The sequence below is a fragment of the Pantherophis guttatus genome, chromosome 1 (assembly GCF_059756535.1).
Source record: "Pantherophis guttatus breed Tessera chromosome 1, ASM5975653v1, whole genome shotgun sequence".
NCBI lineage: Eukaryota > Metazoa > Chordata > Lepidosauria > Squamata > Colubridae > Pantherophis > Pantherophis guttatus.
In genome coordinates, this window is record NC_142063.1 from 168,536,627 (window position 1) to 168,558,474 (window position 21,848).

Consider the following 21,848-nt stretch of genomic DNA (forward strand, 5'->3'; position numbering starts at 1 on the left):
CACAAAGGACAAGGCAACTAACAAAAATGAAATGTTTTGCACAAATTACACCAGTGACCATCCTATTAACTGGTTCACAAGAGAGAGTTTAATATATGTTTCTAAAACAAGTATTCAAAAATGGTGTTTTTATTCATAATTACTGCTGTAAGTTTTTTCTTGGATGTGTAATGCCATTCTCCTACCATAGAAGTCTCTGTATTCCTCAGGAAGTTCTTCCAGAGTTTTTAGTGCTCTATCCAAAATCTGTATTGCTCTTGAGGCTGCAGTGAGATCTTTGTTTCCATACGTATCTGTTTTATCATAGTATTCAGAAGGAAGCTGCTTCCAGAAAACATTGACTCCAACTCCAAATTCCTCAGAAGTCACATTATGGAACCACAAGGCTGGGGGAAAGGGGGGGGAATTGTGAAATATATTTTACACATGTATTGAAAAAATATTTAATTTCAAGTTATCAACCAGTAACTGTTTTACAATGACAGCTTTACAGGAAGATGTTTCAATCTTGCAAACATATTAACTCTAAACACCATGTTTCTATAAACTGAAGACTTGAAAATTGTTCTGAAAATATATTCGGGACTATAGATTCTTTAGGCTAAATTAGACAACTAAATCTGAAATGAAATTTGTAGTAGTGAACTGTACAGGGAGAAGACTACTAACCACAAATCCCAGTGAATGAAGTTGAAGCCATTTTTTGCTGATTCTTCAGCTACACATCCGAAACTGTTCGGAAAGTCCCTTGTAATCCTTGATTTATGACCGGTCATTTAACTACTATTCACAATCATGACAGCCTCAGAATGGATCTTTGAAGACTCTAAGGCACTTCCCATTTCACCTAACAAACTAATTTAGATTTAAGTGGTATCCAGAGTACAGCTTCAAAAATCTACTCCTAACATTGTGATTTTGTCTTCCCTTTTCTTTCCTGCCTCGTATATGCTTACCAGTTTGAGGTCTAAAGAGATTTATTCTTCTAAGGATACATATCTAGTAACTATAAAATCATTATTAGCTGTACTAGATGTGCAAATCTCATTGGTGTTCAAACTATTCAGATACGGATTCCTTGAATTTTGAAAGAATTAAAAATCAACCTGTTAATGATGGTTATGCCATTCCTCTAAATTATAATGATCATCACTCCACCCTGATTAAATCTAAATTTGATAAGAAAAAGGTTAAATCTGCTCTCCAAACGACCACCAACCAAGCCAGCTGGTACCCAAGCCAGTGTGCTAAAAAAGGCTTCGGATGAAAGAACAGTCATATAGGCTTGGAAGTAGCACAAATTCTCACATCCGCAAAATTTTAATAAATAAAATGGACGTAATAAATTGTTGCTCTCTCTTTTGGCTCTAACCCAATCATATAATGGGTCCAACATCAATTTAAACATGCAGAGTAAAAATGAGGAGCATTTCTTCAGACTAACACATTTATTAAAAGGCATAAGTTATTGCCTCATGATTTTGGCTACTATAGATCAAACATCTTTCCTCTTACAGTATGCAGAATAGTAAAACTTGTAAGATGAAGCATATGGTTCAACCTATCCATACAAAAACTGCTATTATTCTCTATTGAAAGCCCAAAGGGAAACTTCCTGCAATCTGAGTGATCTTCCAGTTGTATACAAGATGAAATGTTGCCTCTTGGACATTTAATCTTATACTAGATTATGACACAAGTCTCACCCTCATTATGCACAGAATGCTAAAAGCAGGGGACCTTATTCCTAAATAAATGAGTATATTAACTTTGACTATATTACTGCATTCATTTTTAATATATTAATGCAGTCTCGTAAATGTAATCAGATACATGGCCTACATATCTTGCATCTGCTAATATTTCAATATTGCTTGTTTTTTCCCCAATTTCTACTGCATTTTCTTATGTTAGAATCAACTTGCTTGTAAGAGGGAGTTCTTGGAGTTAGAAGGACATCATGATTTGAGATATGGGTGGCATATCTATGTAATGACAAATTTAAGATTAATAGAAATTTTCAAAATCACTTTGTTAGGTATGCCATATTGAAGGTTTGGAATAATAAATATAACTCAAGATTTATGTCCAAAACTACTTTTGGTTGCTACCCCAAGGTTTTCATAGAAAAGAAATGATAGCCACACAACTGCAGTAATTCACTTAACTATGGCAAAAAAAAGGATGTAAAATGGGGCAAAAATCACCTATCTTGCTTAGGAATGGAAATTTTGCCCTCAATTATGCTCTTTGGTTGAGGACTACTGTATAGATTACCACAATGTAATAATGGATGGTAAAATTAATAGATGGTTGAGATGGGGAAATTAGCTACTTTGATTAAAGAAAATATTTTTATAGCTTTGCTTCTATATGAAAACCACTCAGACTTTTTGCTTGAAACTGAAAAAAAAATGTTATATTAATTTTATGATTTGACATAATTGTTTAAGACAATTCCACTGTATATTATTAAATTTTAGATCAAAAGGTTAATGTTTTTATATTAGTAACTGTATCAAGGAAAGTTGGAAGCTATAGTTTTCTTATTTTCCCCCCCTCTTTCCTTATTGTCTTGCACTTTCCCCCTCCTGAAGTATATTGAAAAAGAATTAACTTGCTTATTATAGATACCATAATTGAATTTTACATCTGATATAGATTAAGGCCATGAAATATTGTGCTGTTCAGAATTTAAAAGCCACATTTATTTCACCAGTGACTTATTAAAAAAATACAACTTATACCATTTAAAAATTAGAGTTTTTATTAATTAGAGTTTGTATTAAGTATTTGGTTTCATAGGTTCTCACAGATAAGAATGGAAGTATGTTTACTTATTTTTTGGACTCTGGCTTAGCATGATGTGTGAATAGGGAGACATAGTAAGGACAAAAACGATGTCAAAAGCCATGGTTTTACCATGATATATGAGTCAGATCACTATAATTCATGGCTGAGATAGAATTGCCTTTTAACTGTGTTTTAAATGCAATTTGCTGCAAATAAACATACAGTCATAAAAAACAGTCTGGGACTGACTGACTAAATTCTAAGTTGAATAAGGCCAAAGAGTAGACAGTCTTCTACAGTCCTTTTAAAAAAAAAAGTAGCTGAATTTGTTGTTGGTTTTCTTACCAGGAATGAATAAGACATCTCCTGCTTCCAGCTGACATTCATAACGTCTAGCCTTGATAAAGAGAGGATATTTCTTCATATTTGGTTTATCCACATCTAGTACTTCAGACTTTGTGCCTAATGAAGATTTCAATGAACAATCAATGACAATGCTTCTATTAAACTGTATTATTCTTAATGCTACCAGCATAATATTTACACCTCTCATTTGGGAATAAAACATCCAGGAGAGAAAGACTGTTTGTGTGTGTGTTTATAAACACACATAGAATGTTATGTGCCTCAAGTTGATTGCTGGGCTACTAAAATGATGGTTTTCCATTTCTCTAGTTCTTTTAAGCTATCAAATGGTACTAAACCAATTTTAACTACAGTATGGCGCAGTTTAAGTCTAAGTCTTTATTAGACCAAATGGGACATCCTTTCTCTGCAATCAGAAGGAACACTACTGTACTGTTTAACTGATCAAAGATATTAATCACACTATTTCATTCCAGAGGAGCTATATTCAGTGAATGCCAACTTTGGAAATATATATGGTTCAAGCAAATATCAAATATCAAATCTTTTCTTCAGTCTCATCTAGAATGCAGATGGTACAAAGCAACTGTCAATTGATCTTTAGCTATTTGCATCTCATTAGCAACTGCCTACTCTAGTTAGCTATTTTAGTGAGTGAAAGGGGCTGTGTTGTTTTATATGCTTTTTTTCCTTTTCCTGTTGTGTTTATTTAAAGTTTATAGACAACATCATAGAATGGCTTTATTTAAAAATACAAGTAAGCCTTAAATTACAACTGTAATGAAGCCTGCCCATTACAGTTGGAAGTCAGGACAGCCATTAAGTGAAGTACCTAATTTTTTGACCCTCCATCTCCGCTTTCCCCAATGCAAATGTGCAGGTCATTAAATGAAGCATGGGGTGCCTCAGAGTAGAAGAGATCTTGGCAGGGTGGATAAAAATCTATATTTTTTTAAAAAAAAATTAAAAATCAGATTTTTAAAAAATTTAAATCAGATTTTTTTATATTTTTATCAAATTTATTTTAATAAAATGCTTTTGGAATAAAAATCTACCTAAAGGTACTTTTCTATTTAAGAAACATTAATAATTTAGTTTATTCAGCATGAAATGGAGCTTTGTTATGTAGCATGAGGCTGTATATTCTGCAATATTGTGACTGTCGGTGAGTCAACAGCAGGTCAGAGGAGGAGCTGCTGCGGGACTGAGATGACAGTTGCTCCTTAAAATTTATGATTTAAATCGAGTTGATTTAAATCAAATCCACCCTGGATCTTGGTAATAGTAAAAATTCCAGTAATTTAATGTCTGTTTACAAAGTTATCGTGTGTGTATCCTGGTCAAAAATCAAGGTTATCCTGGAGGATAAAAAAAAGGATATCCAAAATTATGAAACACTTTAAAGTTTACAAATGAGAAAAAGGCCAACAGATTCAGGGAAAGAGACTCAATAAAAGATTATTAAAAATACACAACAAATAAAAGCAACAGAATACTCAACAGAATTTTGAATCATTCAATGTTATTAACAATTATGTTAAAGATTTAAAAAAAAACATTGTACACAATGCAAGATAAATGGTATAGAACAGGGTCCCACCTGGGCCGCAACCCACTACTAGGCCTTGAGCCATTCGGAACCGGGCTGTGGAACCCAGTTCAGAATGTGCGCTATCAGCAGGCAAGCATGTGCACGCTCCATTTGTGTGAGTGGCAGAACCATTCGCTCCCCGTCCACCTGCCCACAAAGCTGGAAAGATTGGGGAACTCTGATCTAGAAGATAGCTACCTTAAATAGTTGTAAAAAGGGATTACGCCAGATATCTGAAAGGTAGTTTACTGACAGCTACTAAATATGTTCCAGGTTTCAAAAGCAATACATAGTTTGCCTGTCACTGGATCAAAGAACACAAGACACTTATTCCAGGGGACCCTAGAGATATCTGGGCAACCAAAATGGAAACTGGAACATTACAAATAAGGGAAATGTGATCTGATGCAGCAGGAGTGTACTTCAACCCTTATATGGTGTCTCCTTTTAAACTAGGTAACCCATACAAACACACCTGATAAATATAAATATGGTGCATCACGGGGACTGAACAGTACAACTCGTTTCTTTCCCGTCACCTGAATTAAGAAGTTATCCATTATCTACAAATATAAAAACAGTAAACATAACTGAGTATGCGATCAGATAAGACTTTCAATATTAAATTAGAGCTATCATCTTTACATCATTTATATCATTTACAGTGACTCTGAAAACTATGTCAGATCATGAACCTTTGGTCTCTTGCCCTTTTCTTATGTGGAGAAATAGGAGATTCTCTGTTAATAAAAGAAAAAACATGTAGAGAACACTTAGCATTAAGACAAATTTTCACATTATAAGAGTAAAATAACCATCTCTCGTTGTCTCTCTTTATATTGTTATCTCTGGGTACAAACACACACAGAGAGATTATATAGATACACAACGATTGTAATATTAGCAGCAAAATATTGCATTATTTCCTGTCCTCCTTGCTTCACTGGGGACATTAAAAAAAAAGTTAATGTCCTGCTCATTGGTCCCAATATACTCCAAGTACAGATCGTGCTGTTGTTTAGATAGATTGAAAGATACTGGTACTCAATCAAAATCTTTAGGCATATGTCCAAAGATATAGAAAGTCTTTTTCTAGTTGTTAACTATATAGCACAGGTAGAGTGAAAATAAGACTTTTGAAGAGGATATATTACTAAAAGAAATCTGCCCTGGAGAACCAATAGATTACCATGCTCCTTTCAGCTGAGAAACAGGATCCAGTCAGAGAAACAGGATCCATAGTAGAGAAATGAGGAACAATGTTTACCAATACACCATCAGAAGAAACAATAATTTAAAAAATCCTCAAATGCGTCGAAATGGACAAATTAATGATGGAGATCAAAGAAAGAGATGACTCGGATTATTACAAAGTGTGGAACAGGTTCTATAGAAAGAAAACAGAAATCAAATTAGATTTCTGTTAGAAAACAGAAATCAAATTAAGAAATAATATAAAGTAAAATTTGATATTAATATACTGGATATAAATGTAAATAATGACCCTGCTTACAAAAAGGTTAATTATGAATATTTAAAAATAAAGAGGAGCGGGAAGATAAAAGTTAAGAGTAAAGACAAAAGTCGATGCAAAAAGTTGTAAAATTGTATATATCTCTTGTTAGTATTGTATTTTAACGTTTGATGTAAATGTATGTGTTTTTGTTTTTTTTTCCTCGTTTTCTTTTGCATGTTTGTGTGTTTGGTTTTATTGGTATTGGTTTTAAAAATGCAAAATACTCAATAAAAATTATTTTTTTTAAAAAAAGAGAGAAACAATGTTTACATATTTACAAAAAAAAAACAGAAGCAAATTAATATATTCCATGTGCAGCACTGAGATAAGGATAGTCCTCTGTTAACAACTGAAATTGGGATCAGACTTTCCATCACTAAGTGATGTGGTTGTAAAGTGTAATGTCACTGACTGAATGATTTAGGGATGGCAATCCTGGCAATGTTCACTGTGAGAACCTCAGGTCATTAAGCAAGTGCCAGGCAGCTCACAATCAGGCCACCAGGGTGGTAAGGTAGGTTGCATGACACATCTGCCATGAGGCCAGGGATAGCTGTTGCCAGGTGAGGACAGGGTGGTAAGTAATCTACAAGGCACAGTACAGATTCAGCTGGGGGTGGCTGCTACCAGGTGGAGGAAGATGCAAGAGACTCACTGGAGAAATCTGTGGCCTTTCCTGCTGGCTTCCCCATTGAGTTTGCTTGTGGGAAGCCAGCAGGGAAGGTTGCAAATGATAATCATGAGACCACATAATGCTACAACTGTCACTAAGTGTGAGCCAATTGCCAAATATCTGATTGCAATCACATAATAACAGGAGTGCTGGGACAGCTAGAACTTCAAAAACCAATTGTAAGTCTCTTTCATGGCCATTATAACTTCAAATTATTGCTGAATGGTCAGGAAACAAAGACCACCTGTATCTCATTTGGAGGAGCACAATATGTCTGAATAGACTTAATACATTGAGGGATACTCATAAAACAGCTGACGGACTATACAGTATCTTTTTTAAAAAGCTGTTAGCTAGGTCAGAATATATTCATAATCCAATCCAAAACATACTACCAACAACCTTGGTGATGCTAAGAAACTAGAAAGTTGCCCTAAATGTATGTAGTTTTGTAGATACTGTAGTACTAGTAGAGTTTCAAGAGCAGACACAGTGGCATTTTATCTATCAATCCAAATTCCTGAATCAGATATGAGAGAAATTCTTTGTCACAGTTATTTCATTCATCAAAAACTACCTCATACTTCCTCGGTTATCCAATACTCAAACTCATGGCTCCCAAACCCTGCCATCAAACTTTTTTCACATATGTCATTGCTCATTCATTATATCCCATTAATAATCATTCCTCCAACTGAAATTATAAGAACAAAGTAGAAATGGCTTAGTCCAGAATTAAGGCTTTTCTAGTTGTATCTAAATGGACAAGTTGTATCAAGCACGGATAAGAACAAATATTATTGGAGAGATTCCTGAAGAACTTCGTAAGGATAAGAATGTTTTATAACTTTTTTAAAAATATGTTTCACTGTCTTTTTAACATTCAAATTGGATTCATTGTGTTAAGAGTTTATTATTGTTTGATGGAGCATAAATCCTTAATCTTGATTTCGAAAAAGAAGTCTGAAAGTCCTTAGTTTAACACCTACAGCATTCCTTTTAAATATTTTTTAAGGAAACAGCACAAAATCCTCTTCACATACAGGTCAAAATGAGTTTAGCATACTTTTCATTAATAAATGTTTAGGAATATATTATTTACATCATAGTGTGTCCAAAGTTGTAGACCTTCTGAACTTATGCGGAAGACAGTAGAGAAAAACTGTTCCTTATCAAAGTATTCTGGAATTTGAATGTCATCTGCCAATAAAGGAAACTGCTTTCTCAGATCTGCAATATCCTGAAATAAAAATATTTATCTTGACTAGAGTTCTATATTGTGCTAAGTTATAAAACAGCTTTTAGAAATCATAGCAAGGTTCACACAGCATACGAAGCCAAAAGCAAACCATCCTATGGCTTAGTGCAATGTAGTAATCTAATTACATCTGAAACCCTTGGAAGAGGAAAATGATTATTAAGATGTTACAGAAAGAGAAAAGGACCTTAGTCAATAACTGTTAAGTCTACTAGTTTCCTTCCCCATGAATTGCAAAATTTCTTCAATTCAAGAGATTTTGATTAGCTTGGGCTACCAATAAGGCATTTAGAACAAGCCAAGTTTCCAGGTCATTCATCAAGTTTATCTGTATTTCAACTGAGCAAGTTCAAATAATACACAATAAGCATGGTAATTGGGCTTCGATTTGAAACACTTCAAATCCTAGATTCATTTCCAGATTCTGAAGAAATTGGGGCATACATCTCACAAAGGGATAGAAAAAATGTGAATATGTTAGGAGCAGTTTTAATATTGAATTATTGAAGTTAACATGGGTAAACAAGATAACATTTGGTTCAGAAATTCGGTGAACAGTCCAATGAAATACTGTTTTTCAATTTTTTTTCCAAATCATGAATCAGGGAGTTGCAGAGTAGGATAAAACTCTTTTTGCAAAAATATCTATTTCCTCATCTGTCCCAGGAAATAACAGTGATAACACTAGTCAATCCTTTTCTCTATCAGCTTTATGATTCTCCATTCTCTCCATTTAAACATAGTAAAAAAAGCACAAACTAAGGACAAAATTTATGTAAGGATTATCTAGGATAGCTCAGAGGAAAACTAACATTTTTAGGATTAGTTTTTATCTTACACAATGTACTCACCTTTCGGGGATCATCTCCCAGTGATCGTAAATAATACTTTTCATCCTTAAAAATACAAACACATGGAAAATAAATTGCAATGAACAGGCACATTAATATTTAATTGACTTATCAAGTGCCATGTAGTTTGATAACTGAAAAAGAACCTACTCTAAAAATCCTACACTAAAAAAAAATGAGCTGAACTAAACTATTAGTAAACAGATAATATATTACCTCAGAAAGAAAATAATCCAAATGTTTGATTTCAGCTGCTCTCTTTACAAATACATCAAAAGGCAATGTTCTGAAATTCAAAACAAAATTATCAAAATATTTTAAACAGATGGAACTGACTTTTAACAATAACTATCTCAAAACATCTTCTTTGATCAAAGAAAAATGATACAATTAAGAACAGCTGTTTAACATTAATACCTAATATCCTTACTAGAATTTAAATGCCACTGAGATCAATGAAATGAACTTCCTGAAACAGACTTAGGATCAGCTTGAAATTTTCTGCAGATCAGTTACTGGTAAATTTATGTTGGTTGTCATATAAATGGATTCAATTCTTCTAGTCAATTAATTAATCTAGTGAAGCATGTCCACTAGCAGAATTAGGAATAGAATCCTCAACAATTCCTAGTCCTGTCTACTACTCTGCTCCCAAAATGCTTTCTAGAAGATTGGTGGATCTTCCCAAAAATTCAGGTGGTGATGCTAAGGGCATCAGGAGCTACCGTAGGGAAGGATTTCCCTTCCCCAGTTTAATATCTGGAAATTCCTGGAAGAAACTGCATAAAGAATTCCTAACAATATGAAGAGACAGCTGGATCCCCTCTTCCACATGACAGAAAACTATCAGAGTAACCTCAGTAAAATACATTTCATGTTGAAAATAATGGCTTCATTTCCAAGGATGTTCTCATACAGACATTAGCTCCATCGAACTACTTGATACAATATCACCTTATGATTTTCGTTCACATTTGTGGTAGTATGCAGAATTGCTTTCATTTTTTAATGAGAACAAGTTTGTATAAGAGACAAGTGGGAGAATCTGAAAATTTGGTCTTACACTTACACACAAAGCCTGCCAACTGTAGCCATCATGAAAATGTGTAGCTGGATTGACAACATAAAGTCAGTACAAAAATCTCTACTATCTAGGTCGGGAAAAGCTAAGTGAGCCATAAGATTTACTAATGCAAATAATTCTATAGCTGCTTGTTTTCCTTCCCAAATGGCACATCTCGTTTGTTTTGAGCTAACCATGGCATGTGACAAGTCTACATCTAACTAGAACAGCAACATCTGAGTTGCTACCAGTTCCCACTTACAGAAACAGAGTAAAGCTTGGAACAGAATACCTATACACAAAGTTCTTACTAAGGAAGTTCATCTGTGGCACAGTGGAAACATGAACCTTTACTTCTTTTTTTCCTGATGCTTGACAAAGGTAATCTATTGTCCATTTGGTCACACAAGGGCCCAGATCTATTCCTTTCAGTACTGCAGGCTTTCTCTGAGAATGAAAAAAAAAAGTTATTGTATTTCATGCCACCATTTTGCTATTAGAAACAAACAAACGAACAAAAGGCTATGACTTATGTTCTACTCCCGACTACCCAAACCTAAGAAAAGCATATATTTTCTTAGAAAATTGTGTATCAGTAAAATGAACATCTATATTTCTAATTTATGATTTTTCTAACAGAGCATGCTTTAGTGAAATACATCATATTAATCTTTATTCTAATGGCAAGATAAGCAGTAATGAACACCCTACAACACAGTACTGGATTAATCTACATTTTACAGAGTTTTGCAGCCTAATTCTTAGCACAACTACTTTGAAGCAAGGCCCCCAAATTGTAACTGATTTCTAAATAATATATTTAGACAAAGTTCACTGAACCTTACAGGTTCAAGTCAATACTTTAATTAGATTGTTTTTCAATAAATCTATGAAAGAGACAGGAAACAAAGTACTGTACCGGAAGAACATAGCAGCAAATCTAAATATTAAAGGCAAAACTCAAATTGACTATTTAAAATGCATATAGATTACTTTAGTATATTAAGAGACAAAGTTGATGGAATGAAATGTATGCTAAATCCAAAATTAAATAGCACCTTCTATGGTAGGTCTAATTGCAAAAAAATGCTGCATGCCTATCTTTCAAATTCAACACATTATCTTCTAAGCATTCGTTAAGGAAATGAATACAACAAGCATTACTGGGGCCAATATGCCTAAGGATATCTCCCCCTCTGCCCCCTTGATTTTTAAAAGGATTTTTTTTTAAAAAACACAATAAATAGAAATACTTTAGGGATATGCAAACTGATTCAAATCTGAAACACCCCACTTTGAGGGTCAAAAGCTGTTTTGAATGCAAAATGGGCTTTTCAAGACTTTGGAAAATTGTATGAAAGTGTTTCACATTCAAAACACATTCATGCTTGACCCACCTTATTTCATGCTTGAACCAGAATATTTTGAATTCAAAACAGGTCACTTCAACATGGTTGAAATTTGTAATATTCTGCACATCTCTAGAAGGTACGAGGTTGAAAAATAAAGCAACATCAAACATAATCAGAATTTCTAACAATGGTTTTGAGTGCCACACACAGCAGCTTTTTTTTTTTTTTTTACAAATAAAAGTGTGGTTGGCTGCAATTGAATGTTGGGAGTATGCTTATATGATCAGAAAAAAAAACCCCTCAGAAAAACACAATGAGAATTCTAGGAGGCTAAAGACTGCTGGGGAATATTTATTCATTTGTGGTAAATTGGCATGTTGTGAACACATCTGAACACATCCACTTTGGCAGATACTTTCTGAAAGTGCACTTAACATGCTACCAAAATTAGCCTACAATCAACATTCCAAACATGCCAATTAAAAAAGAAACGGTTAATTAATTATCTCCATCTCCTATTTTATCTAGAGAAGGAAAAGATGTCTTGCTTTATGTGCACCTGGTACTAGTTTAGGATGTAAACACTAACCACACAGAGCATAGCAAGTACTAGATTAAACGCAGGATTAATTAGAAATGTATTCTTTTCCCTGAAGTCCAAAAAACAAAGGACCCATCTGAGTACTATATATATAGAACGGTTTTTATTAATAAATTTCATACCTTTTAATTTTTACTTATACCAATTACTCCTGCCTATTTTCCCCGTAACTGCGCTAAGAGAGACCGGCTTAGAACTCACAACCTCCGTTTTTTTAGGCCAGCACCTCCACCACTACACCACGCTGGCTCTCTTTATCATGCCTTTCTTTATCATGCCACGTTACTTAGAAACGGAAAAAAGGCGTTTGAGCCTCCAGGTTTCACTAACCAGAGGATAGACGTCCTGCAAAAAACGTTCCCGGGTAACCCCGGTGTACTGCGGGACTCGCTGCCTCTCCATGCCCAGCTCGGTCACTTCCTCCATTGGGTCCGGCGGTGATTTCCCTCCGCTGGGCAACGAGGCCTCCTCGCAAAACCAATAGACCTCCCCCGCCAGACTCCCCGTGCCCTGAAGGCGCCCACACCACCGGTGGGAGGTGGGCCCGCGAGGAGAGTCTGTCCCCTGCTATACAACTCAAGGGCGGAGCGAGGCGCCCTCCCCCGCGCCGCCCTCCTGCAGGCCCGAGAGGCTGCGCAAAGGCCGCTCCTTCGCCGCGAGGGAAACCTGTTCGCCGCCTGCCGATCCCCCGGCTTCTCTTCCGTCGCCGCGGAATGACGGGAGGGCCGAGGCGGGGAGTTATGGGGCTGACCCGCGGAGTCCTCTGCAGGCGCTGCTGGTGCTGGCAGCTGCGGGGGCTCCCCGCCTCCCCGAGAGGCTCAGCCGCCCAGCGCGGAGGGGTCGGGCGCCTCCTGCCTCTCTCTGGCCGATGCCCGTTTCTGCCGCTGCCCCCCGCGCGCTTTTATAGCAGCGGCCACGGCGGCCCCAGGTCGGAAGAGCGGACGTTTTTCTTGGGGTTCCCCAACCCCTTGAGATGGCTCCGCACTCGCCTCTACTTCTTCCTCATCCGCACCTACTTCGACCGCGACTTCAGCGTCCAGGAGTTCATGCAAGGGGCGAAGCACGTGAGTCGTTGGTTGAGCCGCCCCGCCGCATTTCGGGGTGTTATATTTTAAAAAGAAGGACACCCTTTCTTTTTAACACCCCTCCGAGGAAGCTTTGGGGTTCGTTTATGGCTGCTTAAATGAGGTGGCTCTTGTCCTCCTGCTCTGCCTGTGGGTCGTCGTCTTTTTCTACTGCATCAGTTTTTAAGCTCAATAAAATCACAAGGTCCTGCCCTTCTGTATTTTGCATTAAATGAACCCAAACTGTTTACCTTTTTAAATGTGCACTAAGACAGCGCTGCATTGCATGCTTAGTCTATAGAACCTGCATCTTTATCGGATTCTGCATTTCAAATTGAGAATGTCATCAGTTGAAAGACTAGAAGGAATGTTTTCACTATAAGGGTGGATAAAAATCGGGTTTTTTAAAAAAAATCGGATTTTTTAAATTTAAATCAGAATTTTTTTTAATTCAGTTGGATTATTTTGATTTTTATCAAATTTATTTTAATAAAATGCCTTTGGAGTAAAAAAATCTAAAGATAGTTTTCTATTTAAGATACATTAATAATTTAATTTATTCAGCATGAAATGGAGCTTAGTTGTGTAGCATGAGGCTGAATATTCTGCAATATTTACATTTTTGGTAAACTCATTCAGTGAATCCAAGCTCTGCAAGCTAAATAATAGGAAACCTTCATTTTGTTTGCAAATAATAATATTAAAGATTCTAACTACCAGCAAGAATGAGTCCTTACATTTAAAGATCACCTGTCATTTCAGATCCATCATGGCAGTGCCTGTTAGTGGGAATCCACTTACCTGCTGTCTGCCACATCCTTCACCTTGTTATCTCACTGCCGCATCATCAGCCATCCCATTAAAGTGAATGGGACTGTCGGTGATTCAACAGTGGGTCAGAGGAGGAGCCCCTGCAGGACAGAGATGACAGTTGCTCTTTAAAAATTATTTAAATTGAGTTGATTTAAATCAAGCCTTTTTATATTACATTATTAAATTTAAATCGACTTGATTTAAATCAAATCCACCCTGACTATAAGCCCGTTAATATAGTTGAGCTGCAAACTTCTGCTTAATTGTAGGAATCTTAATTAAAGTAGCATTTTTCTCTGTTTTCTAGGCCTTTACTGTTGTTTCAAGGCTAATTTCTCAGTGTAAATACGATGTATTGGAAGAACTTGTATCAAAAGAGGTAAAATATTTAATATTTCTCATATGTGAAAAACAAGATTCTCCTCACTGTTCCTTGAACTGAACATTTCTTTTTTTACAGAGGACAGCATCAGCAAGCTTTTCACAACATAGTGGATTTGTTAGGTGTCAGCTCCTATATTTGCAGTATAAATTTGGCCATGTTGGCTAAAAATTGTAAGCATTAAAGTTCTGTGTCTTTGGATCATGTGAGAGGGGAGACCACTGCCTTAAGTTAATTAAAAGTGGAAGAAACAATTTGAATTTATATTCTATTCCTAAAGAAGAACAAGCAAATAGCATCTAAACTGATAGCTTTTTATTCCTAGAAACTCTGACAATTTATGTTTGATTTTCTTAAAAGGGCAACAATCAAGTTATGTCTTCTCTTCAGTGTAATTTAACCACCATAACTGCTTGTTCTCTTTATTCTAATTTAGGTTTTCTCATAGTTTATCTACTTCAGCTGCACTGTCATTTCTAGAAGTAGGATTGAATTAATTTACTTTTACAACTTTCATGCCACTTCATTTCCCAAAACAGAACTGCCTATAGTTTTAATATAACTTTTAGTAAAGAAGGGATGGTATGAATATCCAAGACCTTCCAAAAGGGTGTCGACATGACTTTCAGTAGTGGAACGCTTACCTGGAGTCAGTTTTCCACCGCATCAGCTTTGAACGGCTTTTAGAAGGAAGACTAAGTCTAATAGAACTATTAAATGTTTTATAAGGGTGCCTTTAAGGGCACACAGGTAATCCTTGATTTACAACTACAGTTGTGCCTAGAGTTTCTGTTGCTAAGCAAGACAGCTTTTAAGTGAGTTGTGTCCCACTTTACACACTTTTTTTGCCACAGTTGTTAAATGAATCACTGCAGTTGTTAAATTAGTAGCATGGTTGTTAAGTGAATGTGGCTTCCCCATTGACTTTGCTAAAAGGTGATTGCATGATCCCGGGGGCAGTGCAACTGCCATAAATACATGCTGCTTACCAAGAGTCCAAATTTTGATCACATGTTCATGGGGATGCTGCAGTGTAAGTGTGAAAACCAGTCATAACTCATTTTTTTTCAGTGCCATTGTAACTTAGAAGGTCACTAAACAAATAGTTGTAAGTGGAATATTACTTGTATAGAAGACTATTCCCCTCATCAGTAAATAATGTCTACAACAGCCATTCATTGAAAGAGGTTTTCTCCCTTGTATGCTCCCTTCCCAAATTACTAGTTTCTACATTAAATTGGAGCTTCAGAATCTACACAAAGGAGATCAACCATAACCAGATTCATCTAATAATTATTTAAAGCATGTTTAAATAATTTATGTTTAAAAAAGTACTTCACTTTTGAAGAGAGAAATTCAGCATAGAATTCAGCAAAGAGAAATGGCAGCATAGTTTTCAATAACTATCTTATATATTAAGTGAGTTGGTGTAAGGGAATTAGTACACACTAACATTAACAATTCCATTTCCAATCCAGATGATTCAGGTGTTAAGAGAGAAGCTCTCTTCATTGTCTGAAAACCACAGAAAAGCCTTGGCTGCGGAGATGGATGAAATTATGTTCACAGCAACAGGAGATGTGGGCATTTACTATGATGACAGTGGTATGCCTTCATTCTATTTCACACACCTTAAAAGCATCCCTCAGTCTTTTTAAATAGGGCTTAAAATTGTTTTTCTATCCATTTAATTACAGTATTCATGTTGAGCACCTGTTTGCTACTTTGACATGTGTCTGGTTTTGTGTCTATTTCATTCTGCCAGCAATCTTTTGGACCCAAGTAAAATCAAGGATAGTTATTATTTTTTTAATGGCTCTCAAAATGTGATCTAGGAATCCCTGGAGATTCCTGAAACCCTTTCAGAGGGCCCATGAAGTCAAATAACTTTTTTAATTTCTCAGTTTTAATTTCTACTACTATTTAGTTACTACTAGTAACTAATAATGGACATAACCCATACAAACCAAAACTCCCTGGGGTCCTCAATCATTTTTAAAAATGTAAAGGGATCCTGAGATATTGTTCTAAAACAATGGAACCTGATATATAGAATGAACTTTATATCAACATGCAATTGAGAAGCTCAATGAGTTTGCTTGGCACTTTAAGAAGATCCAGTTTGCTAGTTAAATACATGCTCAGAGATTGGTGAGAAAGGCCTTTTATACCTTCGATCATCAACTATACTCCCAAAAAATCAGTATGAGATGTAGTACAATGAATCAGACTCAGTATTTAAAAAAAAAAAAAAGTACACAGAGCTAATTTTCTCCTGTAGGTTGGCCAGCAGGAAAACAACTTTCATAATTTTATTTTTAAGTTGAATTAATCACTTGAATGGCAAACATTAGAAACAATAATAACTCTAATTCATACCCATGCCATGAATTTTCTCATTTGATATCTACAAACATACATAGAATTATGTTGTGTTAGTCTTAGTAGGAGAAAGCAATTGATTTGTGTCTATACCACTTCCTAGATTTTTGCTGGGAAGAGAAAGGAAAATACAGGAGAACCATCTCTCCTGTGTTAGAGGTGGAAGCAGTTAATAGGTTCTCTGGTAGCTGAAAGTTGGCTGCAACTATGAGTGGGTCATGGTTGAAGAGTCATATACCCCCCCCCCAAAAAAAATTACACCAGAATTCTGGCTGGTTTTGTGCATTGTGTTAATCCATAATATTATTGGTCTGCAGCCTGTTTGTTATGTATGTTAATTGTTACATATTTAGGAAACTCTGGACAAGTAAATTTTGGATTAGCCTAATACATGAACCAAATATATGGCAATCCATGCTTTGTCTCTGAAAGAGGCTTTGGGGGCATTGCTGTGCTCAGTTTTTCACTCTGTGTGTGTGTGTGAGAGAGAGAGAAAAAAAGAGAGATGTTTTCTTCATGTATTATAAGATGTCTTTCTCTGTTTCCAAATCTATCTTGCGCTGTAAACAGGCAGGAAGTTTGTTAGTATCCTGATGTCGTTCTGGTATCTGAGCAGTGCTGACATCCCTGATAAGACTCCAGATGGAGCCAAAGTGTTCCAGATTGCGCTTAGCGGTGAAAACACACCTAAAAGAAGACATCTTTTATTAGCAAACTATGAGTAAGTCAGTCATTGATTTTTCTACCTGATTGTGGTTTTGTTCTTTGGGTATGGCGAAACTTCAGTGTACTTTAAACAAGGTTAGCTCCGTAGAATATAAGTGATGCTGCATCTTGAGCAATATGCCTGACTAATCAAGAGAAAAAATGAATTTATTGGAAGGCCAGTGTTGCAGAGAATAAAGATCACAGGCAGTACAGTATGAACAAAATGTCCTAGGAAGTCAATAATAGCTTAAGTTGATCTTTCAAAAAGCAAAGGTTTATAATCAGTTTATAAAGGAGAAAATGGACAGGACAATTTTTTCTGTCTAATAAGTTTATTTTAGCCTAAAAGAGGTATCTAAAGAGATGGGATTGGTTTATAAAATGAACAATGAAGAGTTAATACTGTAACAAGATAATGTATAATGAAGAATTTTGATTGGAATGATTATGGAAGACCACTTTTATATTGTTTGTAGTTCACCCAGAATATTTGATTGGCCAGCAGCATAACAATATTTTAATTAATAAATACATTGCCACATTTCTAGTACTTTTACTGCTTTTAAAATAATGTCCAAAAATATTTTTCCCTTTTATTATAAAAGTAATAGAAGTTAGTCTTGCAAGAATCAGTTTTGTGTGACTGTTTTCATCCACCACCAGAAGAGAGGTTGTGCAGCCAGGATTTCTGTTTCCTCCTTAAAGCTATTTGCAAAAGTCTGGAGCAAAGACTCTTTGGAGCAAATTTGGGGAGTGAATGAGTGGCTAAAAACCATTTTGGTGGATCAAATATAGACATTTGTCCTTGAGATGCTTTTCAAGAAAAAATGAATCACTTTGTATCTGGTTTTTCCACATAAGATTTCCAACTGCAAACCATTTTCTCCACATTTTGTCATTCATGTATTAGAGAAAAAATGAATGTGTATATTGGAGGACTGTAGCTCTATACTGGCTTTATTATACTGTGTGGGATTCTCTTACATTCTCTTTCTTGTATAATTTATGAGAATTAATGTCCAACACATCTGCAGAACATGTGGTTGGGATGGCTATTCAAGAGTGATGGAAGCCAGAGCAGCATTCACACACATAAATCCAAATATGAGGATGGCTTTTAACAAGGCAGTTAAGAATACCTTTCTCCTTAGCTGTAAATGAGAAGCAGATGTTTAGAGAGAATGGTTCTTAAGCAGAAGATTGTGTATATTTCCAGTTCTAAGAACTGAAAAATGAAAATGAATAGGAGTCTCTCATCTCTCCATTTTTCCCGAACAATTTTCTATTGAGTATAGTTAAAACACGAAAACTTCAGAATCTTGTATCATTTAAAAATATTCTCTTGCAATTTTTTGTAGTGATCACAATTGGTATTTTTCTTTGTATTAATGATTTATTGATTTATCTGCCTTCTTTTAAGATCAAGGTTTCAGGTTATTATGTTTTCTTATGGTTTTGGAGACATTTTTGAAAATATGAGGGACTTTGCATAGAATAATAACCAAAGCCAATGAGATAAACCCTCAGGTGGTTCTAATAAGTAATAGACACTCCAGCAGAGAATAGTTCTTGAAGAACAATGTACAGTAAATGTATTCTAAAGAAATGTCAGAATGACAGGAACATTTTGGTTCATTCCTATAGCTCAGTGATGGCTAACCTTTTTGCCATCGTGTGCCAGGAGGGGGGGCAGGGGAGGTTCGTGTGCATGCCCACACCCATAATTCTATGTGCCCCACCCTGTGCATGCGCACGCAACCACTCCGCTCCTGGCACGCAATGGCCCAGTAGGCCCGTTTTTCTTTCTCACCTGGCTCCAGATCCTCTCTGTGCATCTGGGGAGGGCGAAAACAGGCTTTCCCACTTCCTCGGAGGCCCTCCGGAGGCCTGAAACGGCCCATTTCCCAACTCCTGGTGGGCAGGAAGTGACGTTTTTTGCTGTCTCCAGCCTCCAGAGCCTCTGTAGGAGTGGGAAAGCCTGTTTTCACCCTCCCCAAATGCACAGAGAGGATCTGGAACCAGGTGAGAAAGAAAAATGGGCCTTCCCTACACCACCACAGGCCCTCCGGAGGCAAGAAACAGCCTGTTTCCTTACTTCTGGTGGGCCCAGAAGGCCCGAAAATCAGCTGGCCGGCACACGCATGCGCACCAGAGCTGAGCTGGCGTGCCCACTGATATGGCTACGCATGCCACCTGTGGCACGTGTGCCATAGGTTCACCATCACAGCTATAGCTTTTCTCTGGCGCCAACTGGATGTTTGCATTTAATCTAGTGATCTCTGCTTTTTTTTAATTATTATTTTAAGGGATGCAATAAATAAAAAGTATCAGTTATGAATGTTGACAGTGAAAACAAGTACTTTAGATAATCAGTTGCTCCATTCGCACAGCCTTTTTGTATGTCAACATCATAAAAGATTCCAACATTAATTACTGGAAGAGCATATGGGCATCCAGTTTCTTTGTATGCTCAACATGCCTTCTGCCTCCAACCTAATGATATGACTTGAATAAACCTCCAGATTTCATTAATGTTTATTTATTAATGAAAGTGTTCATGAATGCAACTGTTAAGATGTTTTTGAAATCTTCTGCTATGTTTCTTGCTTTGTCAATTTAAATCAGATTACTTATCTGATTTACCTCAGTTCTTATCTGAGAGATTTGGCAGCCAAGTCTTAAATCTATTTTTAGTATTATGTTTGTTCACCACTTTAATATTACATTTGTGTTTGTAATATTAAGGCCATTCACAAAGGGTTTGTTGCTTGACTTATGCAATTGTCTCTTCATTATTTTACTTTGTTTTTCCTAAAGGTTTCGAAGAGAATTCACACAGGGTGTGAAGCCAGACTGGATGATTACATGGATTGAACACCCAAACCTATTGGAATAAGTTCCTAGAACAAAGACTTACTAGTAATATTTTGGCATATCAAGAAACATCTCAAGATTTGTATGCCACAATACATAGTGGACTAATTTTGTGGTGTCTGCCTGAATACCATCATGCTCTGAACAATATAAATAATGTCTTTCCCATCAGAGTTGAAAGCACAGTTTGGACCAATGTGTAATGGGGAACATGTTAGGTTGGTATGATAAACATCTTGATGTGGTCTGGAAGAAGATAATTCATAGTTCATAATTGAACATTGCATCTTTATTCTTCAACCATCGTCAGAAAGTGAAATGGGTGGTCTCAAAAAAATAAAAAAAGAGAAAGAAGTGATCTTCCAAATATCAGACTTTACCTGACTCCATTGATACACAGTACTTAACAGCCAAGGTCTTGATTTTAGGATCAAGTACACTAGAATGCATAATTTACTTTTCAGTGGACATATTATCTGGATCATTCAACAATGAAAGTAAAGATGTTTCAATAGACTTCATATTTATACAGAATTAAGTTTTGTACTGTTTTTTTACTTTGGTACTTTTTTCTGTATATTTGGTAATGAAAGTAAAAACTATAATAGCCATGTGCAACTTTTAGCTGAGAAACAAAATACGGTAGTGTGTGTGGTATGTGGTGTGTAGTATGGTGTGTGGTGTGGTGTAGTGTGTCGTATGGTATGGTATGATGTATGGTATGGTATGGTATGGTATGGTGAACTTAATTTCAATGTGAGGCAGCTTTCTGTATTTTCTTTGTGACTGCCAGAGCTTCAATGTAGGTCTTCATATATATAAAATATATAGGACTAAACTGACATCTACTAAGTGGCTAAAATCCCAAGGTGAATGTTCTCAGAAACATTCACCAATTCGAGTATTGCTCCTTTTATGCATTTAAAATGATTTATTGAAACTTGACAGCGTAAGATGATTTGAATTGATTCTCTGAGATTGCAAAAGATTTTGTGATATTTTAATTTAATCTTCAAACTCTCCTGTTTGTGCATTTTACTGGAAAAACAGGACACTGGAGAAAATATATCTAGGAATGTCTCCATTAATGAAAGAATAGCAGAACAACCAACTGACCATCCAGTTAGCCACTTCCACAGGGATCACTGTACTTGTTATGAGTAGACAGCAGGCACAGTGTCTGGATGTTAGGAGCTCCTTTCTATGAGTCAGACTATTGATCCCCTTGATCATTCAGATCACACTAGATGATCATCTGAAGCGGATGCCACCATTTACTTTCCTGTTGTGACAGTATAAGAGGCCTGCCAGTCTGAATCCATTTATTTTGGAAGGCATACTGATGCAGGGTATCTGGGCTATATTACTAAATATAGTAATATAGCCCATACTCGATCAATCATGATCGACTCAATCGTGTCATACTCGATTTCATTGAGGGCCGCATCAGGATTGTGTTTGACCTTGGAGGGGTGGGGAGGCCATGGCTGGGGGTGTGTGACATGGGACTTGTTTTGGGGGCACCTGTGCTGGGCAAGTGCTAAGGCAGGATTTCCCTGAG

At 36.2% G+C, this 21,848-nt stretch overlaps 2 protein-coding genes across 3 annotated transcripts; one reads left to right on the forward strand and one right to left on the reverse strand.

Moving 5' to 3' along the window:
- Positions 1–65: 65 nt before the first annotated feature.
- TYW5 (tRNA-yW synthesizing protein 5) lies at positions 66–12,529 on the reverse strand. 2 transcript variants are annotated; one of them, XM_034430214.2, is made up of 8 exons: positions 12,395–12,529; positions 10,404–10,558; positions 9,265–9,334; positions 9,049–9,093; positions 8,042–8,179; positions 5,226–5,289; positions 3,139–3,255; positions 66–386 (listed from the first exon to the last, which is right to left on the reverse strand). In XM_034430214.2, exons 1-8 carry the CDS (start codon positions 12,488–12,490, stop codon positions 130–132), a joined length of 942 nt encoding a protein of 313 aa, XP_034286105.2. In that variant the 5' UTR covers positions 12,491–12,529; the 3' UTR covers positions 66–129. The 2 variants fall into 2 exon arrangements, with proteins under 2 accessions (XP_034286105.2, XP_034286097.2); XM_034430206.2 differs by having other exon boundaries at positions 5,226–5,313.
- Positions 12,530–12,777: 248 nt separating this feature from the next.
- MAIP1 (matrix AAA peptidase interacting protein 1) lies at positions 12,778–20,902 on the forward strand. Its single transcript, XM_034430232.3, has 5 exons — positions 12,778–13,128; positions 14,249–14,320; positions 15,802–15,928; positions 17,276–17,426; positions 20,231–20,902. Exons 1-5 carry the CDS (start codon positions 12,778–12,780, stop codon positions 20,307–20,309), a joined length of 780 nt encoding a protein of 259 aa, XP_034286123.1. The 3' UTR covers positions 20,310–20,902.
- The last annotated feature ends 946 nt before the right edge of the window (positions 20,903–21,848 follow it).